Genomic DNA, 26354 nt, shown 5'->3' with positions numbered 1-26354 from the left:
ACCATCGGTTGGGTTCCCCAAGGCCAGTGGGCTGCAGGTGCTGGGGTAGTTTTAGGCATCGGGAAGTCTTCACAGGAGATGGTCGTGGTCAGGGGGTCCTCTGGATTTGGGCTTCAGGTGTTATCGTGTTGGTCAGGAGGGGTCAACCCAGGGTGGACTCATGTTTGGAATCACCTGGGGACCTTCTCAGGACCGATGGGCCACCTGGGCTTGGGCTGTGGGTGTAGGGCGCAGAGTGGGCAGGACTTGCTGATCCAGGAGTGTCTGGAGTCCTTCTTGGAGGGTTCTTTGTGGACAGGGCCGCTGTCCTTGGGTAGGCAGGCAGTTCTCTGGGGCTTTGTAGAGGTTGCTGGTCCTGCAGAATGCATCGCCTTCTTGTAGCAGGAGTCTTGAAGCTGCAGACAAGCCGGTAAGGCAGGGGCCAAGTCATTTGTTGTTTGGAGTTTTCTGTGCGGGTGCAGCTCTTCAACCTCCTGGCAACCTTAAAGAAGAAGAAGAAGGACTGAAGAGCATAGTTCAGGGGTGGCCCTAAATACTAGATTTAGGGGTGTTACAGAGGGCAGTAGCCAATGTCTACAGACCTGGAGGGTAGCTACACCCTTCCTGTGCCCACTCCTTTTGGGGAGAGGGGCGCATTCCTTACCCTATTGGTTAACATCATTCAAAACAAGTTAAAGGATTCTGCCAGGAGGGGTTCACCTCAGCTTTGGGCAGCCTAGGGGTGGTCTCCACTGGGGTGGACACTTCTCCTGATGTTTACTAATTTTCATGCTGGACCTGCCGACAAAATTGGGGCCTGGTCCAGGGGGCAGTCATCTTCACTAGCTGGAGTGCCTTGATGCAGCAGAATAAAGGCAGGAGCCTTTGAGACTCACCACTAAGTGCTGCTGCTGTTCCTGCAGGGGGAGGTGTGAAGCACCTCCACCCAGAGCAGGCTTTTTCCCTGACCCCTAAGAGCACAAAGGCCCTCACCCCACGGGGACAGAAACTTGCTGTTAGTGGCAGGCTGGCACAGACCGGTCAGCCTCACACTAGAGGGTTGGGTGAAATACAGGCGGCATCACTAAGATGCCCTCTGTGTTCAGTTTTCAATAAATTCAACACTGGCATCGGTGTGGGTTTATCGTGTTTAGAAGTTTGCTTCCAAACATCCCAGTCTTCAGTGAAGCCATCATGGAGCTGTGGAGTTTGTAATGACAAACTCCCAGCCCTTGTACTCAATATGGCCATACTGCACTTACAATGCCTAAAAATTGACTTAGACACTGTAGGGGTGTGTTGCTCATGCAGCTGTGCCCTCACCTGTGGTATAGTGCACCCTGCCTTACGGCTATAGGCCTGCTATAGTGGTGTCTTACCAATGCCAAAGGCAGTGGTTTGTTGGCATGGCACACAGAGAGGGATGCCATGTCAACTTTACCTTTTCTCCCCACCAACACACACAATCTGCAATAGCAATGTGCATGTGTTTGGAGATGGGTCGCACAATACATGCTGCGGCCCTTAGGACTCTTCCCGGGCCCTTGGTACCACTGGTACCTTTTACAAGGAACGTAGCTGTGTGCAGGGGTGTGCCAATTGTGGGAACATGGTACAGTTTAGGGAAAAACATAGGTGCTGGGTCCTGGTTAGCAGGATCCCAGCACACACTTAGTCAAGTTAGCATCAGTTATCAGACAAAAAGAGTGTGGGTGGTAACTGTGCCAAAATGGGCCCTTTTCTACCCGTTTTTTATCATTCAAATAGAGCAGATAATTAATTCGCTTCATTCATCAGAAATTCACTAGTTCGAGTATAGCGATAAAATCAGCTAGGCTTTAGCAGCATTAACATGTCAATAATTTTGCACAACATAACATGGAAGTTCATGATATTGCTGGGGAAAAGTGTAATTTTTCCTCTGACACCACATTGGCATTTGTCTGGCATAATCAGCGTTTATATACCACATGAGATAAGGAAGGCGTAACTCTTCCTCTGGTTCACCAATGTTTAGATCTGAATATGTTGCCCGTTCTTTTCATAGTTCTAATAATGGTTTGTTAGCAAGTAACTCAATACCAGGCATCTCCCTCCCTTTCCAGAAACAATCATCAACCAATTACACCAGCCCTTATTGGCTTGCACTCCTAAATGTAGGAGAAGAAAAAGGGAAAATGCTGTAGAAATTAAAAGTATGGAAAACAAAATTACAAAACCCACAAATTTCAAGTAATTTAATATTAGCTCAGTATAAAATATTAAAGGTAATCAAGCTTTATTCTTTTGTTGAGGAATTGCCTGAGGAAGAAGATACGCTGGAACAACTCTCATTAGACCCAGTTGGCAAGAGGTTACATTATTAATATTCCATATGCAACCATCTTGTGTTTTGACTGCATTATTGAAAACATTCAGTATTTTAAATGGTTTAAAAAATATTGTTTTACTCCAACTTGGCCAAGGTAACCGTTACACAGGAAGCTCTATCACTGATTTCCTTAAGTCAAATCCTTGCTTTCTTTTCCTTTGACTGATCATTTCCCTTTTCCTCCACATGCCCTCAAGATCCCTATCTACCTTACCTTTATTCTATTTCACCGTTCCATGAAAAACATTGGGTTTAGTGCTTTCTCATTTAAACAAGTTGAAAGGTGTTTTCCCATTTCCCGTAAGAACTCCTTCCAGTTTCTTCCCCCTTTGCACTGTTTGGTAACACAATTGAAGCTGTTTATAAGGCTATTTGTTTTTGGGTGATACTGCATTTTTCTTATGTTTTAGTCTTCTAATCTTGAGGAAATTTGACATTTTGTTTGTGGTACACTGCACACCATTGTCATTGAGCAGGAATATAGGCATTCTGCCATCCAATAATGTTATTATAGTTTCACTTATTACATCACTTACACACTGAACTTCAACCAGTCTAGAGAAAATGTCTAACAAAACTAAAATGTAAGGTTTCTTAACTTCCCTGTGATTGGTCGTGCTATATTGAAAGCTATTTCCCCAGGGCAGCTACGGATATTTTCTACAAATCATGGAAGGTGCCCACACTTACTAGCCTTGTCACTAGCACTATAGTCCACTAAATTTCTAAACATCCAACTCCAACTAAGGCTACCAAAATTTAGACCTTTGACTCTCCTTAGTTTTGAAATGCCTGATACCAAAAATGTGCTTATTCCCATCAGCCTCTACCTAGTGCACACAGGTGTTGATAATCCTGTGCCTCTTAAAATCATGTTATCTTCCTTAGAACGTTCATCCTTCTTGAACCAGTATGTCCTACATGCTTGCTTACATTGCTTTTACTCATAACATCACTGTTGGCGATCGATCCCACTTGTATATATGCACTCTTCTCTAGTTTCTCAACCCGCTCTTCTATGCCAGCACCTACACACCGCTGTTACACAAACCTGTTCATTTTCTTGTTCCTCTAGATTTTTCTTGCTACATCCAGAACATTTCTCTTTCTCTGTTAGTTTAAACAATCAGCCTCTCTAGTTTTATTTTGCCCACGCACGTTAATGTATATCAGAAATGTGTTCTTGTAATTAGACTACCCATTTACATATGCTTGTTGATGCAACATCTGTGCCCTTCTTGGTGAGCATTTCTTTCAGTGATTTATGATCTGTCAAAATTGTGAATCCCGTACTTCACTGCAAAACATCTGAACTTATTAATAACCCACACAACAGCTAGTACTTCTTTTTCAATAACTGAATAGTTTTTACTAGCCCTCTTACTGCTTTACCAGTAAATGCTAGAGTATTATCTTTGCCATCGACACATTGAGTCAAACCGGCCCCTAAACCTCTGCAGCTCACTTCTGTTACTATAGTACATTAAATTAGATGCAGATTCATCTCCTTTTCCTTAATCATATTAGAACTCCAGTTTTACTTACAAATACCTCTGTGAATTTTGCATAAAACTCAGGCATTTCTAAAAAGAATAATAGCTGTCTTTGTTCTTTGATACTGGCAATTGTATAGTAGTCTCCTTCATGCTGCATTTGTTTTTGCCTTTGCTTTGTTGGCCATACTCAAAAAACAAGGAATTCAATCTGTGTAAAACCAAAACACTACCACAAATCAGAACATCATCCTGGGAAAACGACCTTTCACACCTACCACCCAATGTGCTCACCTGAGCTCTCAGCGACAGCAGAAAACAGAGTAATTGGCTTCTGCAGAAGTCTAATGATTTTGTTAGGAGAAGGAACACGGTTACGTCTCTAGATTATGCATGGAAAGAAATATGAAGCTATGCAGGTGTCAAATTTATGGTAGTGAAGATTTTTGCTCCCTCTAAAAGAGAGATCAGATCTCCAGTTATGGACGGTGGGCAACCACCTACTACAACACACTTGTTCAGGTCACGCAAGGCAACAAACAAACATATGACCACATCCTGTTTTCTTGGAATCGCCAAAGACGCAAGTAAAATAGTGCTCATTCATCTTAGATGCACACAGCTTTTCTAGTTCCTTACCGCCTGCTTCTCTCAGGAGAGGAATGATCGGAGTGGTGCATACCTTACTAACCACAGGTTTTCATTCAGACTTTAATTTATCTTATGTACATAATTCTTTAAGGATCCTAAAGTGCTTTGAAAGTCTCAGATTGTTCCGCCACAAAATCAAATAATTTCACTCCCACGTCATTGCTTTGTACTGATGGCTCAGCATTGGTGTCAGTTTTGAAGCCAGAATTCTTTTGATCAGGTCATCTCTCACCGACACATACACGTTCCATTCTGTTCCTTTGTTTTCATTTAATTTAGAGTGTTTCAGAAAGCAAATAAAAAAATTCCGGGCATGTGTAGCGACACAGTGAGTTATATTTGGCCGCGCATTTCCAAATCATGGGCCAGGAAAGCATTGTTAGCCAGCCTTTTCTCATCACGACCATCATTTAGCACAGATACAGTAATCATAGCACAGCTGCAGTTAGACAGTTGCTGTTGGTGTCCTAAGGGTATGCTGACTTTGGACAGTACTTGTTTTTTGCGGCCCAGAATACACGTGTGTCAATTAATTTCCTGTATGCTCTCGTAATGGGTAAATGGTTCCATCCATTTCATGCGTCACATCTGGTCTTCGCGGGCGTCAGCTAGCAAGATGTTCCTCAAAGTACCTCATATTAATCTAGGCCTGGATGTAAATGGCATAAATTTAGAATTGAGTTCCATTTTCGTACTGCAATACGTAAGGGAGTCAATCCAATGCTTGTACTTGAGGGATTTTCCTCTCCCCCCGCAGTGGGCCACCAGTCTCTTGGCCAGTGATAGCACCAGGGAAGTGAGACAAGATTGTGGAACAGTGATCTCCTACCCCACGATTCTAACCCTTGGATCCAGTGGCAGATCACATTCGGTCTATATGGGTAGAACAGCCACCTCCTTCCTCCAGTACCCTTGCACACTACTGCAAGATCATGGAATGAGCAGAAATTCTGCCTCAGTCTTCCCGCACCTAGAGCAACTAGAGTCCTCTCGTAGGCCGTCTCCATAGGGATTTCGGGGTGTAGTGTGCCCGTTGCAGAAACTTATAGTGCACAATACGTAGTCTACTACTTGGAGAGATCAAGCCCTTTGCGCATAGCAGAATCTCTACATCAACTTCCCAACTCCAGGCCCGTTTCCTCCTCCCAACTAGCTCCCATGGATTTTCCCTGGGTGGACACTTCATGATATAGCCTAGAGAGCAATAGCTTTGTAGAGGTTGTTGGTTAATAATGTCTGCAATACTGGACAGTTATCTGGTTCATTAGGGACTGCAGAACAGAAGCCCTGGGAGCCGGTAGAATAGAAACGTGCCCGTTGGCGCGCACCAAGCATATAAATCTCGATGAATGAATTGATTGTTTTCATCTACGTCTCCACAGTAACGTATGCCTCGGTCAGCTAGCTACGATATCGTGCTTTGCTCTCATATTACTGGCAACAACAAAGGATGGTGAAAAGGTAGGGATGGGTTGTACAGGACTCCAACAATCCTTGCTGTTGTTGCCATATTAAGTGTGTTTTGTGGTAAGGGTGTGCTAGTCAACGCCTGTAACAGTGCCCGGCTGACACACTGTAAGATGTGACAAACAAGGGATGAGGTGAAACCAATAATGCGCCAAGCTCGCCTGAATGCAAAGATAATAAAGTGTGGACCTCACTACAACCCTTACCCCCCCCCCCCTCCCCACCCCTCCACCCCGCGACCCTCCACAGATGGAATGACACTGTCAGTGTTTCCCACCCTATTTTAGATCGTTTGCCAGCCTACGTAAGTGGAAGTAGTTATGTACGAATCTGACATAAGAAGCATTTGATGAGTGGCAAAGAGACGCTTATGAACATATAAAGCAATTTAGGGATTATTACGATTTACGGCCAGCCAGTGATAGTGGCAAGAACAAGCGTTAAGAGATCTGCTCTCTAATTCTGTCAACCAGTAGTCATGGTTTTCTTTAATAACGGTGTCCATGTCATGGTGTAACTTGTCCCCAAATATTTAAGTAATTGGTTACACCAGTGTAGGGGAGAGTCCCGCACAAATCGGACTGCTCCATCCGTAAGAGGGAACATACTCTCACAAGAGTGCGTTAAGGCATTCTCTAGGACTTCTGATGTACAGTGCCATTCAGTGATATTAGGACGTGCCGACTAGTATAGTGCACATGATCCGCGATGTGTTGCCTAAGCCTACAGGCCAGTAGTTCCACAACCAGTGGGGTTAAGATTGGAGACCAAGGGCACCTCGGTCTCACACCTTAGGAGAATACAGTAGGGGGATGATCAGCAACAACTATTGATTCCTAGTGTAGCTGTAGGGGAAAAGTATAGGACTTGAATCTAATCTATGAATTTGTATGGTAGCCCCTTTCTAAATAGTATGGCCGATTTACCTTGTTTCAGCAATTTCAGGAATATTGCCTCATGCACTGTAGGAGGCGGCATGTGTTACGTACCTCCTCAAATAGGGTCAATAGGTGTTGGGTTAGTACCTTTGCATAGCACTTAAAGAACTCGGTGGCAGCCCAACAGTCTGCAGTTTGCACATGGTGAACCCAGTGATTTGCTTCTGACTTTCATCAAGCGTACATAGTTTCTGCAGGAACTGGTGTTGGACACTACCTATACAACCTTTGGCTGCGTTGTCCAGATATTTTGCTATCTGCGATGTGAGTATAGAGCCCCATGCGTGTAAGCTCATTGAAGTATGCTTTGAATACCTGAATTATTGGAGCAATGTTCCCTCCCTGTCTTGTATGTAATTAAAGTTACTGGCTGTCCGTGGTTGCTTGACCATAGCGAAGCTGCTAGGGATTTTCCATGTCTTTCTCCCTCACCAAACGACTGAGCCCTAACGCATTTCCTTGAATTCTTCATTCCCTCTGGGTCACCTCTAAATATTCATAGAAACAAACTAACGCAAGGTATCGCGAAGCACTAATTACATTTTTTTTTTTTTTTTTTTTTTTTTTTTTACAAAGCAGCACAAATAACCGTTTGCATTGCTCTGTAAAATTCCAACAAGGATTTTGCGTTGGGTTTGTGTGGAGGAAAATACACAAACATGGTGCAGAGTCTTTGTCATTCTGGTCCTTATTTATTATAGTAAAATCAAAAGTAGCCTGCATTTCAACATTGGGGCACTTTTCAGTTGACCCTTACATGGGGCATCACACTACCTGGTTATCCAGTGGACTATGGCCGTTTTTCCCCCCCGGTGGCACAATTGCAACCCTCGGGGCAAGCATAGCTCTCAATAAATAATAATGGCTCCAGAAAAGGAGGGGGTGAGGGGGGACTCCAGCATGTTTCATTGCCCCTGCCAAGCAACAGAAAATAATGGCTGCCATTTGTTTTTCTCTGGAAGGCACAATAGTGCTCTCCTTGGGGCGCAATCATGCCCCTGAGGGGAAACTATACATCAGTATTTATTTATTTGCCCCATCTGGTGTGGGGGGGGGGGGGGAGGTCAACCAATTTCTTAGAGGAAGCTGGCACCTCAAACACAAGCAAAATAAAAACATGTTTGCTGTTAATTTGTTTTCTGACGAGAAAACATATATCCATATTAATGTATGTGTCTCTCTGGGCGAATGGCCCATCTCTTGGGGGGGATGTGGGGGGGGGGGGGGGGGGAACCTACCAAACACAGTAAAATGTTTTTTTGGACGTCATTTTGTTTTCCCCTGGTGGGGGTAATCATGGGGTAACATGCAACTAAAATATTTTATTTACCCCCCTGGGGGTGAGTTTGTTCGATTCCTCAATGGAAAACAGACAGTCCCTTGTGTCTAGTGGTTTCCTGCTCATGCATCACAGCGTGACTAGAATCCATAAGGATTGAGGAAAGCATCCTTGGAAAGGGGGGGACTCCACTTTCTAAGGATGTCTCTCTAAAACTTGGGGAGGCCGTTTTGGACTAAATATCTCACCGGAGCGGGAGAGAACACTCACCTGCTGCCCCTTGTCGCTCCTGTGTGGAATCTGTTTTGTCAGCACACCACAGGGAAGAAGAAAAAGTGATTCAGCTTTGTCCCCTCCCATTAAAACAAGCATTTGCAATGCAATGGGTCTCGCATTACATCGAGTTACAGCTATTAGCGTTGTAAATGCCTAATCGGACTTTTCTTGCCACATTAAATTAAAAACAAAAAAACAAGAGTGATAGCGCTGTGTAAAACACAGCGTGACCGCGCTGCGGAGTAAAGAGAAAAAGTAGTCCAGAAACCACACGGAAAACATAGAGCCTCGTAGGTTTCCTGTACTTTACAGGTGCTCTCGAGGAGGTCTAAACACTGGAAAAGGCATGACGTATGCATGCCTTTAACGAATGAAAACAAGCGGATTTTAAAAGGCAAGCCCACAAACCAATATAAGTAACTGACGTGGCATGGGCGTGGTTAAAATCCCCCTAAAGGGAGATTAGAAGAGGGACGGAGCGCTTTGGTGTGAGCACCAGAGGTTTCCTTCATGCCCTCTCCACTGTTGGCCGACGGACGCACTGGGAAGGTAGTGCGGGTGTCATCCAGCAGCCAGTGCCCTCACTAAAGGAGTTAAATGCGGAGGGAGAGAGTTCAAGGTGGTAGTAAAAGAGCCAGAAATGGATTGCTTTAGAAGTTCTACATTTTGGGGTTTCCAAGAAGCAAGTTCTCACTCCTGGAAAGTCTCAATCTGCCAGAAATGTACAATCAATTGGCTACTATGGTGTTCTTTGAGGATATTTTTCTTACTTCTTTCATGATTAGCTTGCAGGTCAGAATTTTTGTTTTCACAAAAATGAAAGGTTAGGCGTGTGCCTTTTTGTTGTTTTATATTAGAAAAACTTTGGTACTGCAGTATGTCTGAACAAGACTAGATTGCTTATATTCGGGCAGATTGGCCTACTGTAATGCTGTTTTATCATTATATCCCCTATCTTTACTGTAGTGTACTCACGTCATTGCAGAAAATGCTGATGCATTAACGTCTCGTCACCAACAAAACATCAAGAAGAATCACATCCCCATTGTAGGCATTGATTTCATCATGAATTTAGCTAATAAGATTACTGGCTCCTGTGATAAAAGTCTTCCTGAAAAGCTTGATACCTCATGTGAAGTAGTCGCCAAGAACAAGACCCCTACCCAAGGTAAGAGAACCTCAATTATCAGAATATATTTTAGCAACAGCAGTCTGCTAAACTTTGCTGTCACTTAAGTTAGACCTAATAGATTTTGCATATTTAGATGTAGGTATCAAGAGAAAACAAGCAAAGAACTATACACTTTTGGTCATTTTTGAAACGTCATTGAACAATGTGTGCAGTGGCGACTCCTCTGCAATGACGGAGGAGCATTGCCCCCTGGCTAAGAGCCAGCAGCTGTAAAATAAAAAAATATTTCATTATTTTTATTTTACAGCTGCTGGCTAAGCCAGCAGTATGTGCAGTGATGGGCCGGGCTGGGCCATGGGAAGGGCCAGAAGGGAGGGGGAGTGGACTCTGTGCACTAAGTGCCATCTCAGGCCAGCCAAACACACATGCACACTAAGGTTTCTCCAACCCGGCCGTGTTACAGATTAAGGTAACATTATAGTTAGGTGAAATGTTCAGTAACAGCGTAACATTTTAAATCCCTAATAACCACAGAAATCAACCGGTTGTAGTTATCTCAAGTAACTATCATGCTTAATCTTTAATATATATATATATATATATGTATATATATATATGTTCAATAGCATGTGTAGCTGCAGATACACATGCTATGCGTAAATAGCCATCTAGTGTTGGGCTCGGAGTGTTACAAGTTGTTTTTCTTCGAAGAAGCTTTTTTCGAGTCACTGGATTGGGTGACTCCTCCTCTCGGTGATAGTGCGCATGGGCATTGAGTCCTTTGTTAGATTGTTTTCTTTCTGCATTCGGGTTCAGACGGGTTCCCTCTCGCTCCGGTACTTTCAGTTCAGTACTATCTGAACTTCTCTTTCCTTTTCCTTAACGGTGGTATCGTTTTCGAACGTGTTTCTGACTACACTCGATCCAATTGTAGCGCCGGGATTGATTAAACGCCCTTTTGGGCGCCCGCGCTCTTCTCTGGCCTTTTAGGGCCTACTGCACCATAGGATTATGGATCAGACTCCATTTAGATTCTGTCCTCAGTGCCACGCCAAGTTCCCCTACACCAATCAGCATTCGGTGTGCAACCTCTGCCTTTCTCCCCACCACAAAGAAAAGACCTGCAAGACGTGTCGGTCCTTTCGATCAAAGAAGACTTTACCAGTTCGAAGAGCAAGGCAGTTATAGATGGCGTCGAGGTTCACTGAACAAACGCCCGACATCTTTGGTGAGGAACAGGCACAGACTGCAGTCTCCATTCGAGACTCTGACTCCGACCGAGATTCAGATGAGGATAAGCAGGTATTCCCTGCGGCGCAGTACGTGAGAACACCAGCCCCTTTCCATCAAAAACAAACTAAGAAATCACAGAAGGCCCTGCGTCTACCACTGCTTGCTGGCCGTGGGTCGACCCGAAAACAACAGATCGTCGACCGACCCTCGCGTTCGGTGCCGAAACAAACTCCCACGAACAAACTGTCACATCTGTTTCGGCATTGAGTCGAAAGATGGAGGCTTCCACTTCGGAACCGAGACGGCTGCATACCATATTGGAGCTGAAACATCCACGCTCCTCTTTGGAGTTGAAACATCAGAGCCCTTCTTTGGAGCTGAAAACACTTTACCCTACTGAACAGACCACTTTTCCAGCCAGTATTAAGCATGCTCCCACCAAGCTTTCGGAGCATTCGTTAGGGAGTAGAAAACAGGTTTCTTCTTTAGAACAGGAGGCAGATGAAACAGACATTAGACCCATTCTTGAGGTCATGGACCAAAAACAAAGGAGGATTCAAATCCAGACTGGGAAGATTAATGCCTCTCCATCTCTAATTACAAAAAGGAAACTAGCATTCCAAGAGAGTTTGGATACTGGCCCTTTACTGGTGAAAATCTTTAAACATAAAAAGAAGCCAAAGACTGTACAGCTCTCTCCACCGCATTCACCTTATCTTGCCTCTTCTCCACCACCTCATACTCCACCACCACCTACTTCACCCACACAATCTCATGCTTCTTCACATGGGGACTATATGGGTGATAGTATTTACAACATGGATCCATGGGACATGTATGACTGACCCAATCCCACCCAATGATCCTTTTTTGTATCCCACAAGACCATCTCCACCTGAGGATACCACAGCCTATAATCAGGTCATTTCCAGAGCAGCCGCCTATCATAGTGTACAGATGCACTCTGAGCCAATAGAAGAGGATTTTCTATTTGACACTCTTTCCTCAACTCACAAACAATATCAATGTTTGGCAATGTTACCGGGTATGTTAAAACATGCCAATGACATTTTCAAAGAACCAGTGAAGGCCAGGGTATCAATACCTAGAATAGATAAAAAAATATAAAGCGGAACCAACTGATCTAGTTTTTGTTTCACAGCAGTTCCAGACAGATTCCATCGTAGTTAGTGCAGCCATAAAACGGGCAAATAGCCATTCCACAGGGGATGCTCCTCCCCCTGAAAAAGAAAGCCGCAAATTCGATGCAGCAGGCAAGAGTAGCAACTCAGGCTGCAAATCAGTGGTGAATTGCTAACTCCCGAGCTCTTTTAGCTAGGTATGACAGGGCACATTGGGACGAGATGCAGGAGTTCCTGCAATACCTCCATAAGGAACAACGGAAAAGAGCACAACAAGCAGTGGAAAAAGGACAAGTCATTGTTAATAATCAGATCCAATCAGAACTAGATGCGTCTGATACGGCAGCAAGGGGAATAAACACCAACATCACAATTAGGAGACATGCTTGGTTGAGGTCCTCAGGCTTTAAGCCTGAAATGCAACAAGCGGTCCATAACATGCCTTTTGATAAGCAGCAACTCTTTGGACCGGAGGTGGCTACAACCATTGACAAGTTAAAAAAGGATTCTGAGACCGCAAAGGCCATGAGAGCTGGTTATTCAACCCCTTTTCTGGGCTCATTTTGTAAACCTCGATTTAAAGGAGGGTTTAAGCCACAAACTTTAGAGGCCTCTACGTCCCAACAAAAACAAGGACAACAGTATTATCCCAGGGGCTCTTATAGAGGACGCACTTTCAGATCCAGAGGTAAATCCCCTGCTGCAAGAGGTGCCTCCACCTCATCAAAGCAGTGATTTTCTCTGCATCCCCAAACAGCATACAAGATATTTCTATCTTCACTGGCAACAAATAACAACAGATCAATGGGAACTGTAAAATATCCGCAATGGTTATTGCCTAGACCTTATCTCCACTCCACCGAACATTTGACCCTGTTCACACAGGCTTTCTCTCGAACACATTGCTCTATTAAAACAAGGGGTAGAATCTCTCCTACTCAAAGGTGCAATAGAGATGGTTCCCATCAGTCAACAAGGGAGAAGGGTATATTCTCTATATTTCCTCATACCAAAAAAGGATGGCACTCTCAGACCAATTCTCGATCTCAGACCTCTAAATCAATATATCCTGTCAGAGCATTTCCACATGGTCACTCTACTAAATGTCATTCCCTTGTTACAAAAACAAGATTACATGACAGCATTAGATCTAAAGGGCATTTACGTACACAGTCCTATACATCCAGCACACCACATGTATTTAAGGTTTGTGATAGCGGGCAAGAACTATCAATTCAAAGTACTACCCTTTAGAGTAACAACAGCACCAAGGGTGTTCACAAAATGTCTATCAGTAGTTGGGGCATACCTCAGAAGACAGTACATACATGTCTTCCCTTATCTGGACGACTGGTTAATAAAAGTCAGCACCATTCGAAACTGTCAGCAGCACACACAATACACAATAGATACCCTACACAAATTAGGGCACACAATCAATTACCAGAAATCTCACCTTCAGCCTGCACAAGTTCAACCTTATCTAGGAGCAATTCTGAACACTCAGTCAGCATTAGCTTACCCAAATCCACAACAAATCCAAGGGTTTCACACTCTCATATCCCAATTGCAGGTCAATCATGAGGCTATTGGGAATGATGGCATCCTGCATAGCAGTAGTGCCCAATGCACATCTAAACATGAGACCACTGCAACAGTGTCCCTCGCAACAATGGTCTCAGGTACAGGGTCAACTACAGGATCTAGTGTTGTTGGACCGCCAAACATACAATTCTCTGCAATGGTGGAATCATACCAACTTATCAAAAGGGTGGCCATTTCAGGACCCTGTGCCGCAGACCATAATCATCACAGATGCATCAATGACAGGCTGGGTAGCCCATCTCAACAATCTTACAAAACAGGGGGAATGGGACTCAATCCAGCAGACGTACCACATAAACCACTTGGCATTGCTGGCAGTGTTCTTAGCCATCAAAGCATTCCAACCACAGATCATACACAAAACAGTCTTAATAAGGACAGACAACATGACAATTGTGTATTATCTGCAAAAACAGAGGGGTTCACACGCAACCCAGTTGTCCCTTCTAACACAAACAATTTGGAAATGGGTAATTCACAGTCACATTTACCTGGTAGGGTAATACATCCCAGGAATACACAACCAGCTAGCGGACCTCTTAAGCAGGACGCAACAAGAAATACACAAATGGGAGATTCACCCACAAATAATTCAGTATTACTTTCAGATGTGGGAAACACCAAAAATAGACCTTTTCGCAACAAGCAAAAACGCAAAATGCCAAAACTTCGCGTCCAGATACACACACCCTCAATCCAATGGCAATTCTTTATGGATCAATTGGTCAGGCGTATTTGCTTATGCTTTCCCCCTCTCCCGTTAATTCAGTTTCTGGTCAATAAGATCTGTCACACTTCCCTCACTGATATACATAGCTGCCACGTGGGCATGTCAACACTGGTACACAACTCTATTGGATCTGTCAGTAGTACAACATCACAAGCTCCCAAACAGACCAAACCAGATCTTTAGACTCAAAACAAGGGTCAGATTAGACATCCCAATCCCAGTATGCTCAACCAGGTGATTTGGCTCCTTAGGTCATGGAATTTGGATACCTACAGCTTCCATCAGAATGTATGGACATTCTAAAACAAGCACTTAAACCTACAACCAGGCAGTGCTACGCAAATAAGTGGAAACACTTTGCATATTACTGCCAACCTAAAAACATTGATCCACTTGAACCATTAGTACAGGAAATTGCATGTTATTTGCTTAATTTACAGAAAGCAAATCTTGCATATTCATCTATCGAAATTCATTTAACAGCAATATCAGCCTACCTCCATAACATACAACACACCTCTCTGTTTAGAATTCCTGTCATAAAAGCTTTTATGGAAGGTCTTAAAAGAGTTATTCCACCTGCAGCTCCACCAGCTCCTGCATGGAATCTTAACATTGTGCTCACAAGACTTATGGGTCCACCATTTGAACCCATGTATTCTTGCGCTCTTCAATTCCTCTCACGGAAGGTTGCTTTCCCAGTAGCAGTTACTTCCTTAAGAAGAGTAAGTGAAATTCAAGCATTCACTTTAGAAGAACCCCTTTTCCAAGTATACGAACACAAAATAATACTTAGGACAAATCAATTTTTTTTACCCAAAGTGATTTCACCATTTCACGTTAATTAGTCAGTGGAATTGCCAGTCTTCTTTCCGCAGCCAGATTCAGTTGCTGAAAGAGCTCTCCACACCCTTGATCTCAAAAGTGCTCTCATGTATTATATAGACAGAATGAAAGATTTTATAAAATCTAAAGAACTTTTTGTGGCTTTCCCACAACCTCATAAGGGTAATGCTATTTCCAAACAAGGATTGGCCACATGGATAGTAAAGTGTATTTAAACTTGCTATCTTAAAGCTAAAAGGCAACTACTAGTAACTCCTAAAGCACATTCTACTAGAAAGAAAAGAGCTTCAATGGCATTGTTAGGAAATATACAAGTGGCAGACATATGCAAAGCATCCACATGGTCCACACCACACACATTTATTAAACATTACTTTGTGGATGTGTTATCTCGACAACAAGCAAATGTTGGTCAAGCAGTGCTAAAAACACTATTTCAAACTACTTCAACTCCTGCAGGCTAGCCACCGCTTACTTAGGGGAGGGACTGCTTTTCAGTCTATGCATAGCATGTGTATCTGCAACTAAACATGCCTTTGAATGGAAAATGTCACTTACCCATTGTACATCTGTTCGTGGCATATAGTGCTGCAGATTCACAAGCGCCCCCCTTCCTCCCCGGAAACCTGTAGCCGGTGTAGTACTTTATTATGTAGATAGGTATGTACATTTCATGGACATCTTCTTTACTTACTATATATCACCAAGAGGAGGAGTCACTTGATCCCGTGACTCGAAAAAAGCTTCTTTGAAGAAAAACAACCTGTATAACTCTGAGCCCAACACCAGTTGGTGATATATACATGCCATGTGTATCTGCAGCACTACATGCCACAAACAGATGTACACTGGGTGAGTGACATTTTGTATGTCTGATAACAAATCATAGCGAGTACTGTCAATAAATTAAAACTACATATTTTACAGCATTTGAAAGCGATCACCAATAGGGATTTTGTTTATGCCATGGCCAAACATATCTGGGAAGGTCATGAGGGAAAAATATGTCCGAGCTGTATTACTATGGAATACATGAAATTTGGAAATCACCCAGAGGAGGCAATCAGGAGTTAGCTTTAAAGAAAGCTAATGTTGCAGGTAGCACAAGTTTATCTAGGCATAAACAGAGTATGGATGTTAACAGCAGATATTCCATCTCAGGGACGTTTAATAGAACATAGTCCTGGGAAGTCCTTAATCAATACAGAGGGGCTTTCATCACAATATGATGAAACAGGATTTGCTGTTTTACATTTGCTAGTGATTTTCGTATGATATTTTCTTGTGAGATTGCTCAAGTGGTACTGTTGTATAATTAATTATTGGACTAGATGCGTGCAAAAGCTCAGGCTAGACTAAATGAGTGTATAAATGCACAAAGTCCTGGACTGAAGCATGTCCTGCACTTTATAGTTGTAGTAGCAGTTATTTGCACGTTGCACATCATTACTGTTTGCACGTAATTGCATATTGCACTTTAATGTTGCAGGCAGTGCTTCTCTTTGTTTTGCACAGGGACGTTCAATAGAACACAGTCCTGGGAAGTCCTCAATCAATAGGGGTGCTTTCAACACACAATAATGAACCAGGATTTATTTGCCGTTTAACACCTTTCAAGTGGCTTCTTTATGAGATTGCTCAAGTGGTACTGTCGTACGATGAATTCTTGAATTAGGTTTGTGCAAAAGCTCAGGGCAGACTAATCAAGTGGATAAATGTACAAAGCCCAAGTGGATAAATGTACAAAGCCCTGGGCTGGAGCATGTTTTACATTACTGCACTTTATGGTTGTACTTGCACTTATTTGCACAATATTGCAATTTGTGCATAACAGCGTATTGCACTTGAATGTTCTAGGTAGAGCCTCTTTGTGTTTTGCACTTTATTGTATATAGTATTCTTACATTCACCCCTTTTCCCTCCCCCCTTTCCCTCAAATAAGAAGAGATAGCAATTGAGATATGATATACAGGTATGTCATGAAAAATAATTTTCAAGGATATTGAGTACTTTTTTTCTCATAAAAGACTACTCCTCTGATTTGCCTTTAATGGACCATTTGTATACATGTTTACAAATAATGAATACACTTAATCCAGTGAATATTGTGTTTGGTTCGAGGGGAACGATGCAAGCGTGGCCTTTACAACCAAAAGGTACGAGTGCCTTAGGAATACTTTATTGATGGTTTTATATGCCCAAGTGGTGTAAAAGTTTTGTACAGTCAGATTTTGAGAGTGTGGTGTATTGAAATGTGTTTAAGATCTTAGTTATTTAATGAAAATGGAGAAAGAATATAGTGATGGTTTATTGCAAATCTGTTATAGTGAATGTAACATGATGCATTGACCTTAAGAGAAATCAACATGACTTAGTACTTTACAAGTAGGACATATTGGGGCTCCATATATTGATTACTAATACATCACAGAAGTATGAAGTTTTACACTTTTATGATTGGCACATGCACCTTGTGACTGTCAAAGCGGGTTTACATGATTTGAATAGAGTGAATAGGAGTAGGTATGATTGGTAATATGGCTGCATATTCATTTCAGAAAATTCATAACAGAGATGTGAGCATGTTAAACTAATAAATAAATGAAAATTATGTGGTTGGAAACAAAGGAATGATATGCTAAAGAACAAGAGGAAGGTTGTTAAGAGTGAAGGTGAATATGTAATATAACATAGAGGAAACACGTTGAACAATAATCTTGTATGATGTCTAGTTGCTTGTGTTCTGTGGGGTTCTCTCCAATATGGAGCAACTGTTAAGCAATTATATTGCATGGTGTTTCCTGTTGTGTTTTTTTTTTTTTTATGTCATTTATTGTTGTTGGGAGGAGGGGATTGTTTTCTTTTAAGAACACTCTGGATTGACAGCAACTCTATGGCCAGTCAAAGGCACCGGCCGAGACGCGTTGCCGCTTGTGTTGTTTCCTGCACTGGAGAATGAGATGAAATACAATATAATTGGTTTGGAGTCTGGTTGTGCTGCCTATTTTTGTTAAACCAGACCAGGATTATTGAAGATAATCTCAATTCACTGGTGGTTGCCAGTAGGTAGTTAAGACCTTGTTTGCATAGAAAAAGTGTTTTTGACTTGCATATACCTTTGGAACTGTTTGGCGAAACTTCACGACATTTTCCTAAATTTCTGGATCATCCGTCAAGCTGGGGCAGAGAAAAGTGGGGATTAAAAAAAAAAGTGTGTTTTCCCATGAATTCCCATAGATTCTTTAGACATGCCTGCAGGCCGAACAGTCGATCAGAATCACACCAAATTTGGCAAAAAGGTAGATTTTGTTCCGCAGATCACCCTTATTTATTTAGTGTATATCCATTCAGTAGTTTTCAAGATATTGAAGGGAAAAGAAATGTGTAGATAGAGGGCTGCGGATTCAGGGAGATCTCCTGCTGATATCTGATTGGCTGTCTACAATTCAAACAAGAAGGGTTGGCAGCCATTTTGGGACTCAACTTCAGCAGAGTCCCAATAAAAAATAAAAAAAAAATAAAAAGAAGAGATGTCAGGGTATGTTTACCATAACCCCCTAGCCTTCGTCCCATGGGTAAAAATAATGTTTTTTTAAAATCACAAAATAATCTTCGCCTGATCCATAGATTTATCTGTGATTTGAAAATGCGGTCTTCCACGTTACTAAATGCTTCGGCCCCCGGGCGGGCCAGGTTGCGGGGGCATTGTGGGCTGATAATAGGAGGTGGGCACACAGGGCCCCCCTTTTAGGGGTTTTAGTAGTCCCGGGGACTACCACCTAGTGAGGCTATGATTAAAAAATGTGCGGGGAGCACCATGACCCCCGCGCCCCAGGGATCACCTCCTCCCCAGGGCAAGATAATATTAGAAAAAAGGAGCGTGTCCTGTTGACCCCCCGGGCACCGGGGAACGTCACCTCCCCGGGACTAACTGTTCATAGTATGCGGGAGGCCACTCAGCCTCCCCCGCGCACTGGGTACCACCACCTCCCCGGGCAATATTTTAAAACATGCATGCGTGGGAAGGAGGCATGGCCCCCCCCCACCACCTCCGTGCGGCAAGACAATATTAGAATAACAGGGGAGTCCTGTGGACCCCACAGTTCCCTGGGAACCACCTACTCGGGGGAAATATTTCAATAAATTAATCCGGGGGAGTTGCACCTTCCCAGGGCTCAAGTTTAACAGTATGCACATGCCCCCATCTGGCTCCATATATGGCCCTGGGGACCACTACTGCCCAGGGCCAGCTCCTTCTACCTGGCGAGGTGCCCACCTTTGGGAGATAGCGATTTGCTTTTGCTTGGCAGGAGCTTACTCACAGCTTCCAAGGAAAAGCAAACACTCTGCTTTCAGCAAGAAGGAGCTGTTGTACCGCTCCCAGTTGCTGAAACCAGAGTTTTTGTGAAAATATTGCTCACGTACGCAGGGAGCTGCTATTTGTAGCACAGCAGCCCTCCCCACATAGCTTTTAAAATATAGCCCTGGGAAAGTGTTGGTCCCCAGGGCACAAGTGGGGTCCACGCCCCTCCCCCCCCAATATATTTTTATGTTGTCCTGGGTAGGTGGTGGTCCCTTGGACGGGTGGGGGGGGGAGGGCTGTGTGCCTCTCCCCCCACCTCCACCATCCCCCCCCCCCCCGCCCCAGTTTTTTTTTTTTTATATTGCCCTGGGGAGGTGGTTGTGGCGCAAGTCTTAGTTACCTTAGGGCGCGAGTTGTAGTTACTTGAAATAACTTTAACTATAACGGATTAATTTCTATGGTTTTATACATTTAATAAAATATATATTTGCCGTGACTGAGCCAATTTGCACCCGTCAGTCACTCTCAATCACTCTTTCATCATCTTTTCCCCTCATACTCTCTTGATAATGCGTGTGTTCTCTACCTATCAGCAGAGAGTGAGTCGGAGGACTAGGATTCTAACAGGTATCACAGTCCTTCATTCAAGTTTGTCAATAATGCAATGCCATTATAAAAATGTTAGATGCATTTTCATGTCACTGAACATTATAGCAATAACTGTTCTATTTTTATTCAAATAATGAGGAAATAGAGAGTTAACAGTGTTTACACACCTTGTGTGCCAATTACAGAAACAGTGTTTACAAAAAGCAACATTTCAAGATGGCTGTTTCATTTGGAGACAAAAACCAGTTGATTACAATGAGGCAACAAAAGTGGCATGGCCAGGCCGGCATCCATAATGGCTGCATGGCTGTGAAGCTCCAGCAGATAGACTTCCGAATAAAGCAGGTTGAGATACTCCGCCCATAATTTCAACCTATCAGAGGCATGCAGATGACTACCACCATCGGTCCTCTGGCAGGAGGCCGCCAACATTGACCAGTGACCTGACAGAGAGCAGTGGGGCACTTGTGCGCTTTGCAACCTGGACCTAGTCTCGTAGGCCCTGTGGCATCAGGGACCATGGATGAGCCTGAGACTCTAGGGTTATCCAGCCCCCCCGGGGCACTCATGCTCTCACTCCCCACCCATCCCCGAACTGGGTTCTCCGTTGGGCCCATACCCCTTCTTACCGCCACCTGTCCCACAACCCGCCGTCTGGAAGACCTGACACCAGGCAGCTAGGTCTCAGGTCCCGGCCTATATCCAGCAGCCTCCCCAGAATGAGGGGCGCACCAACAGCAGATGAATCGGGCTGCAGGACATTTTTTGCTTTGTTCCTCCTATGCCCCAGCTCTACGACCGGAGGGACATTGACGCGGGCGTGCCTGCCCATCGCCCGTTGGATGGGCCCAAAGACCCATCCTGTATGCCAGGGGACCTGGTGTCTGATGTCTGAGGACGGACCTGGTCACATTGGGCCACGTAGAGAGGAGGCCAACCGGTGCCGCCTGTGGTGAGTGCTGGCCTAAGCGGCATCTCCTTTTTATGGATGTGGCGCCCACCTTCCCGGCTACACATTAAGCTTGCCAGCCCCCAGGACACTGCCCTGTACCTCTGGCCTGATGCTGGGGACAGCCACTGGCTGGTTCCTTTGATACCCCCTGAGAACCCATGCAGCACGTCTGGTGATGTGAGAGTCACCTTACTGTCCCTTGGCCCTTGCTGGAGTACCTCCCTGTGGGTTGCACTGAGGTGCGGTGGATCAGCAGTATTCCTGGATGTCCCAGTGGCTCCATAATAAACAACAGAAATGAGAAGAAAAAACAAGGGAATATAAGCACTCACAATAATCACCACACGTATTAGGTAGATACAAACAGTTTAGGGCACAGTGCTCCTGGCCAGAGGATCTTCCCCCTCCTCCAATACTATCTCAAAGAGACAAAAGCAAGCTCGACAAGGGTCAAGGCACACGTGAAATGATAGTATAGGATCAGTAGTCCATAAGTGCTACATTGACAGATCAATGATCAAATCTGAGTAGATCATGCAGGTTAGCAGAAAATCTTTTAATGGAACAGAAAAACAGCAAGAACAGCCAACACGTGTTTCGTCATAGGAGAAAATGCTCCCCGCGACTTCCTCAAGGCTGTAAAGGATACCAAAATTGATAAAAAATAAAGTATATAGTACACACATAATACAATGAAGTAACGTTTAACCATAGAGTTAATATACAACAAAAAGAAAACCACGTGACTTAGTGATAATCACACCCTAATATATTACAGTGAACTTGTGGCAATATGTGTGTATCCAAATGTAACGATGAGAGACATCCCTCTCAAATTGAACCATCCGAATTGGAGAGGGCGAGAAGAACCACGACACCCACGTGAAGAGAGAGAAAGAACCACTGAATCAGCAAAACCCAAAATAGATTCCAGAACCTTAGCAAGAGAACCAACTGCAAAACCAATACATCTTGAAATTAAGATATCCATAAATCATGCTGTAAAAAATAATAACTCTGGAGCAGGCAACATACCTCGATAAGGCATAGTACAAAGTTCAAGGCACTAAGTGGCAAAGCCGTCTCTCTGGCGTTTAGAATCACTAAACTGTGAACAGAAATGATTGCCAAACAAAATTAAAAGGGAGACATCCTCCAAATGGTATCACACGTGTTTTAAGCACACCATAATACACAGACACCTACCAGGTCTTTTGGCTCTGTGTGTAGAAATCTGTAAAGAATAATCATAGGTGGTGTATAATTAGACACCAACTGAACTGCGGGCAAAAGAAATCATAATTTAAAGTCTATCGAAATTGCCAACGTAAACCAACCTTCACGTGATAAACGTGTCCTCGGCAAACAAAAACCCTCCGCTTACCTCACTGTGAAAAAAACACGAAATAACGTGTTGCGGAGCCATAAATCCAGAGCTCTGGTCGGCAAATAGCACGGCAGGCATCCCTCTCCCCTCCATTAAAGTACTGGTGGACAGAGTGAATCTCCGTGAGACTAAGCAGTTCCCATAAAGCCCATCCGCCATGTTAAACAGCATATACAATAGAGAGATGTGAAATACGGGGGCCATTTTGTAACGATAAGGAAAAAAAAATCTATATTAAGTATGCATCCTTACATCTATGTAAGAAAGAGTATAATAACAAAATAACTGAGGCATAATAAAATTAAAATAAAACGAAAACGAAATTGAAAAAGGGGGAGTGAAGTGCGACCCATAAGTATACTATTGGTAAGGCAATACAGAGAGGCATATTCATTAATAAAAACACTACAGAGCTCTTGGACAGGGGGATGAACGATATCCCATTGTAACACACATACGTCAATGCCCTAAACAGGGTCAAATCCAGAGTTTTGAATTTTTTGGCTTTGAGACTGTACACATTAATCCACGTGGAGGCAATAGGGAGTTAGCACTTAGGAAAAGGGAATGTTATTGGATCCTCAAACTCAGGGCTGTGTAGATAGGCCTTAACACTAACCATGAGATGGAATACTTCTTGGGCTAATATTGAGTTGTCATGTACACTACTAATGCGCTGAGTGATACATTATAGTATTATATCTCTTTTTGCCCTTAGATTTTGATGTAACAGTTATAGGATGAATGTACACTATTATCATTGTTTGATTATTGGAGCTATTATTGTATTAACCCCTTCGCTGCCAGGCCTTTTCCCCCTCCTGTTCCAGGCCTTTTTTTGCCTATTTGGGGCAGTTCGCGCTTAGGCCCTCATAACTTTTTGTCCTAGGGATTCTAGAGGTACCCAGACTTTGTGGGTTCCCCTGAAGGAGGCCAAGAAATTAGCCAAAATACAGTGAAAATTTCGTTTTTGTTAAAAAACAATGGGAAAAAGTGGCTGCAGAAGAAGGCTTGTGGTTTTTCCCCTGAAAACGGCATCAACAAAGGGTTTGCTGTGCTAAACTCACCAGCTTCCCAGCTTTCAGGAACAGGCAGACCTGAATCAGAAAACCCAATTTTCCAACACAAATTTGGCATTTTACTGGGACATACCCCATTTTTAAAAAATGTTGTGCTTTCAGCTTCCTTCCAGTCAGTGACAGAAATGGGCATGAAACCAATGCTAGATCCCAGAAACCTAAACATTGCTGAAAAGTAGACACAATTCTGTATTCAGCAAGGGGTCATTTGTGTAGATCCTACAAGGGTTTCCTACAGAAAATAACAACTGAAAAAGAAAAATATTGAAATTGAGGTGAAAAAAACATCAATTTTTCTCTACGTTTTACTCTGTAACTTTTTCCTGCAATGTCAGATTATCGAAAGCAATATACCGTTACGTCTGCTGGACTCTTCTGGTTGCGGGGATATATAGGGCTTGTAGGTTCATCAAGAACCCTAGCTACCCAGAGCCAATAAATGAGCTGCACCCTGCAGTGGGTTTTCATTCTATACTGGGTATACAGCAATTCATTTGCTGAAATATAAAGAGTGAAAAATAGCTATCAAGAAAACCTTTGTATTTCCAAAAAGGGCACAAGATAAGGTGTTGAGGAGCAGTGGTTATTTGCACATCTCTGAATTCCGGGGTGACCATACTAGCATGTGAATTACAGGGCATTTCTCAAATAGATGTCTTTTTTACTCACTCTCCTATATTTGGAAGGAAAAAATGTAGAGAAAGACAAGGGGCAATAACACTTGTTTTGCTAATCTATGTTCCCCCAAGTCTCCTGATAAAAATGATACCTCACTTGTGTGGGTAGGCCTAGCGCCCGCGACAGGAAACGCCCCAAAACGCAACATGCTTACCTGTAGATTTTGGCCTCTAGCTCAGCCGGCACCTAGGGAAACCTACCAAACCTGTGCTTTTTTGAAAACTAGAGACCTAGGGGAATCCAAGATGGGGTGACTTGTGGGGCTCTGACCAGGTTCTGTTACCCAGAATCCTTTGCAAATCTCAAAATTTGGCTAAAAAAACACATGTTCCTCACATTTCTGTGGCAGAAAGTTCTGGAATCTGAGAGGAGGAACAAATTTCCTTCCACCCAACGTTCCCCCAAGTCTCCTGATAAAAATGATACCTCACTTGTGTGGGTAGGCCTAGCGCACGCGACAGGAAATGCCCCAAAACGCAACGTGCACACATCAAATATTTTTGAAAGAAAACAGAGGTGTTTTTTGCAAAGTGCCTACCTGTGGATTTTGGCCTCTAGCTCAGCCGGCACCTGGGGAAACCTGGCAAACGAGTGCATGTTTTAAAACTAGAGACCTAGGGTAATCCAAGATGGGGTGACTTGCGGGGCTCTGACCAGGTTATGTTACCCAGAATCCTTTGCAAACATCAAAATTTGGCCAAAAAAACACTTTTTCCTCTCATTTCGGTGAGAGAAAGTTCTGGAATCTGAGAGGAGCCACAAATTTCCTTCCACCCAGCGTTCCCCTAAGTCTCTCGATAAAAATTGTACCTCACTTCTGTGGTCTAAATACAATTTGCCCCCCAGGGCAGCAACCCTTGCCTGATGGGTCGCTCCCCATCTCTAAACAAGGATGCCCCGGGGGGGGGCAGAAATGGCCTAAAATAAATTTGCTCACGTGGCTCCAACTTACCCTGTTCTGCAAGCCTTATTGCCCACTGCGCAGCAAGTGCGGTATGTCCACAACCATGGGCTGGGGCGAACCTAAGAAGTGAAAGTTACAGTTTGAGAGAGCAATTGATGCTGATGGACCTGGGACTTCTGCAGGTGTAGAGCGGGGTGCACCCGGCCACCATCACGCTGGGCACATGGCTGGAGCAGAGGCCATTATGGCAAAAGTCTACTCTGGGTTCCGGGCCATAGATGCCTGGTTCAAATCCTTTGCTGGTTAGCTGGATAAGATGGGTTAGCGCTTGGATCCACAGCATGCTAGACTGGAGGGAGACGATGAGCATGGCTCCACAACTGTGAAGAGACTAGAAAAACTAAAAAAGCTAAACAGTCGCTATGAAAAATGCAGACTTGGCGGCAAGTTCCCACTGCAACAATCTGGTTTTTAGGTATACCTGAATCCACGGACATGGACAGGATGGATGGACCTATTTGTAGAAAGTCTCTTGACTGAACTATTCGACCTAAAGCAGTTAACCCCCACGTTTGTTGTTGAACGGGTGCACAAATCCCTCAGTCCATGGTCTTCCCTCAGTGACCCTCTGCATCAGATCATTGCCTGTTTGTTAATTTCAGAGACTGGAACATGCCCTCAGACTAGCTTTCAAACAGGGCCTGATACAGTACCAGGACGCAAAGCTCTTGTTCTTCCCAGATTTCACCCTGGTCATGCAAGAGGTGTGCTGCAAATACACTGAGGTCAAGGACATGCTCAGGAAGCTTGGACTGAAATATGGTATGTTATACCCCATATGTCTGAAGGTTGATGTTGATGGCAAACCATGCTCTTTCGGAACACCAGCAGATATCAAGGCTTCTGACAGTAATATGCCAAGGACCACCAACATCCCTGATGCGACACCCCGGAGCAGTCCGCGTCAGATATACATGCCTCTAGCAGTTCATTTCTCTTCACACTTGATTGAGTGACGCATACTCCTGTACACTGCTTGTATTCCTCTGACTATGCAACGTTTGAGTTCTGCTCCCCAATCCACAACCCCCGGTGACTTCTGCATAAAAAAGATTTCTAATATTTTGCCTTAATCCACTTAACTCCATGCATCATCGGGCCTTGCTGCCTAGCGTTGCTTGACCCCCGTGGTGTGCACCACTCATTTGACTCGTTTATAGTTTGTTTCTCTTAATGATAATTTGTCTTGTTATGGGAGTGGTGTTCACTGGTCTAGTGGTGGCCTGGTGTGGGTGGGGGT

At 43.7% G+C, this 26354-nt stretch overlaps 1 protein-coding gene across 4 annotated transcripts in view; it reads left to right on the top strand.

The window, feature by feature from the left end:
- The window catches only part of PARP4 (poly(ADP-ribose) polymerase family member 4), a 1744976-nt gene that overhangs the window by 77438 nt on the left and 1641184 nt on the right, over window positions 1–26354 (top strand). For all 4 annotated transcript variants that reach the window (XM_069202293.1, XM_069202292.1, XM_069202291.1 and 1 more), the window contains exon 3: window positions 9421–9622. In XM_069202293.1, the coding sequence (XP_069058394.1) occupies window positions 9421–9622 (202 nt within the window). The remainder of the gene's footprint in view (window positions 1–9420; window positions 9623–26354) is intronic.

Source organism: Pleurodeles waltl, chromosome 8, assembly GCF_031143425.1.
Source record: "Pleurodeles waltl isolate 20211129_DDA chromosome 8, aPleWal1.hap1.20221129, whole genome shotgun sequence".
NCBI lineage: Eukaryota > Metazoa > Chordata > Amphibia > Caudata > Salamandridae > Pleurodeles > Pleurodeles waltl.
The sequence above is the reverse complement of the archived record's forward strand: the minus strand, read 5'-3'. Positions and strand labels throughout refer to the sequence as shown.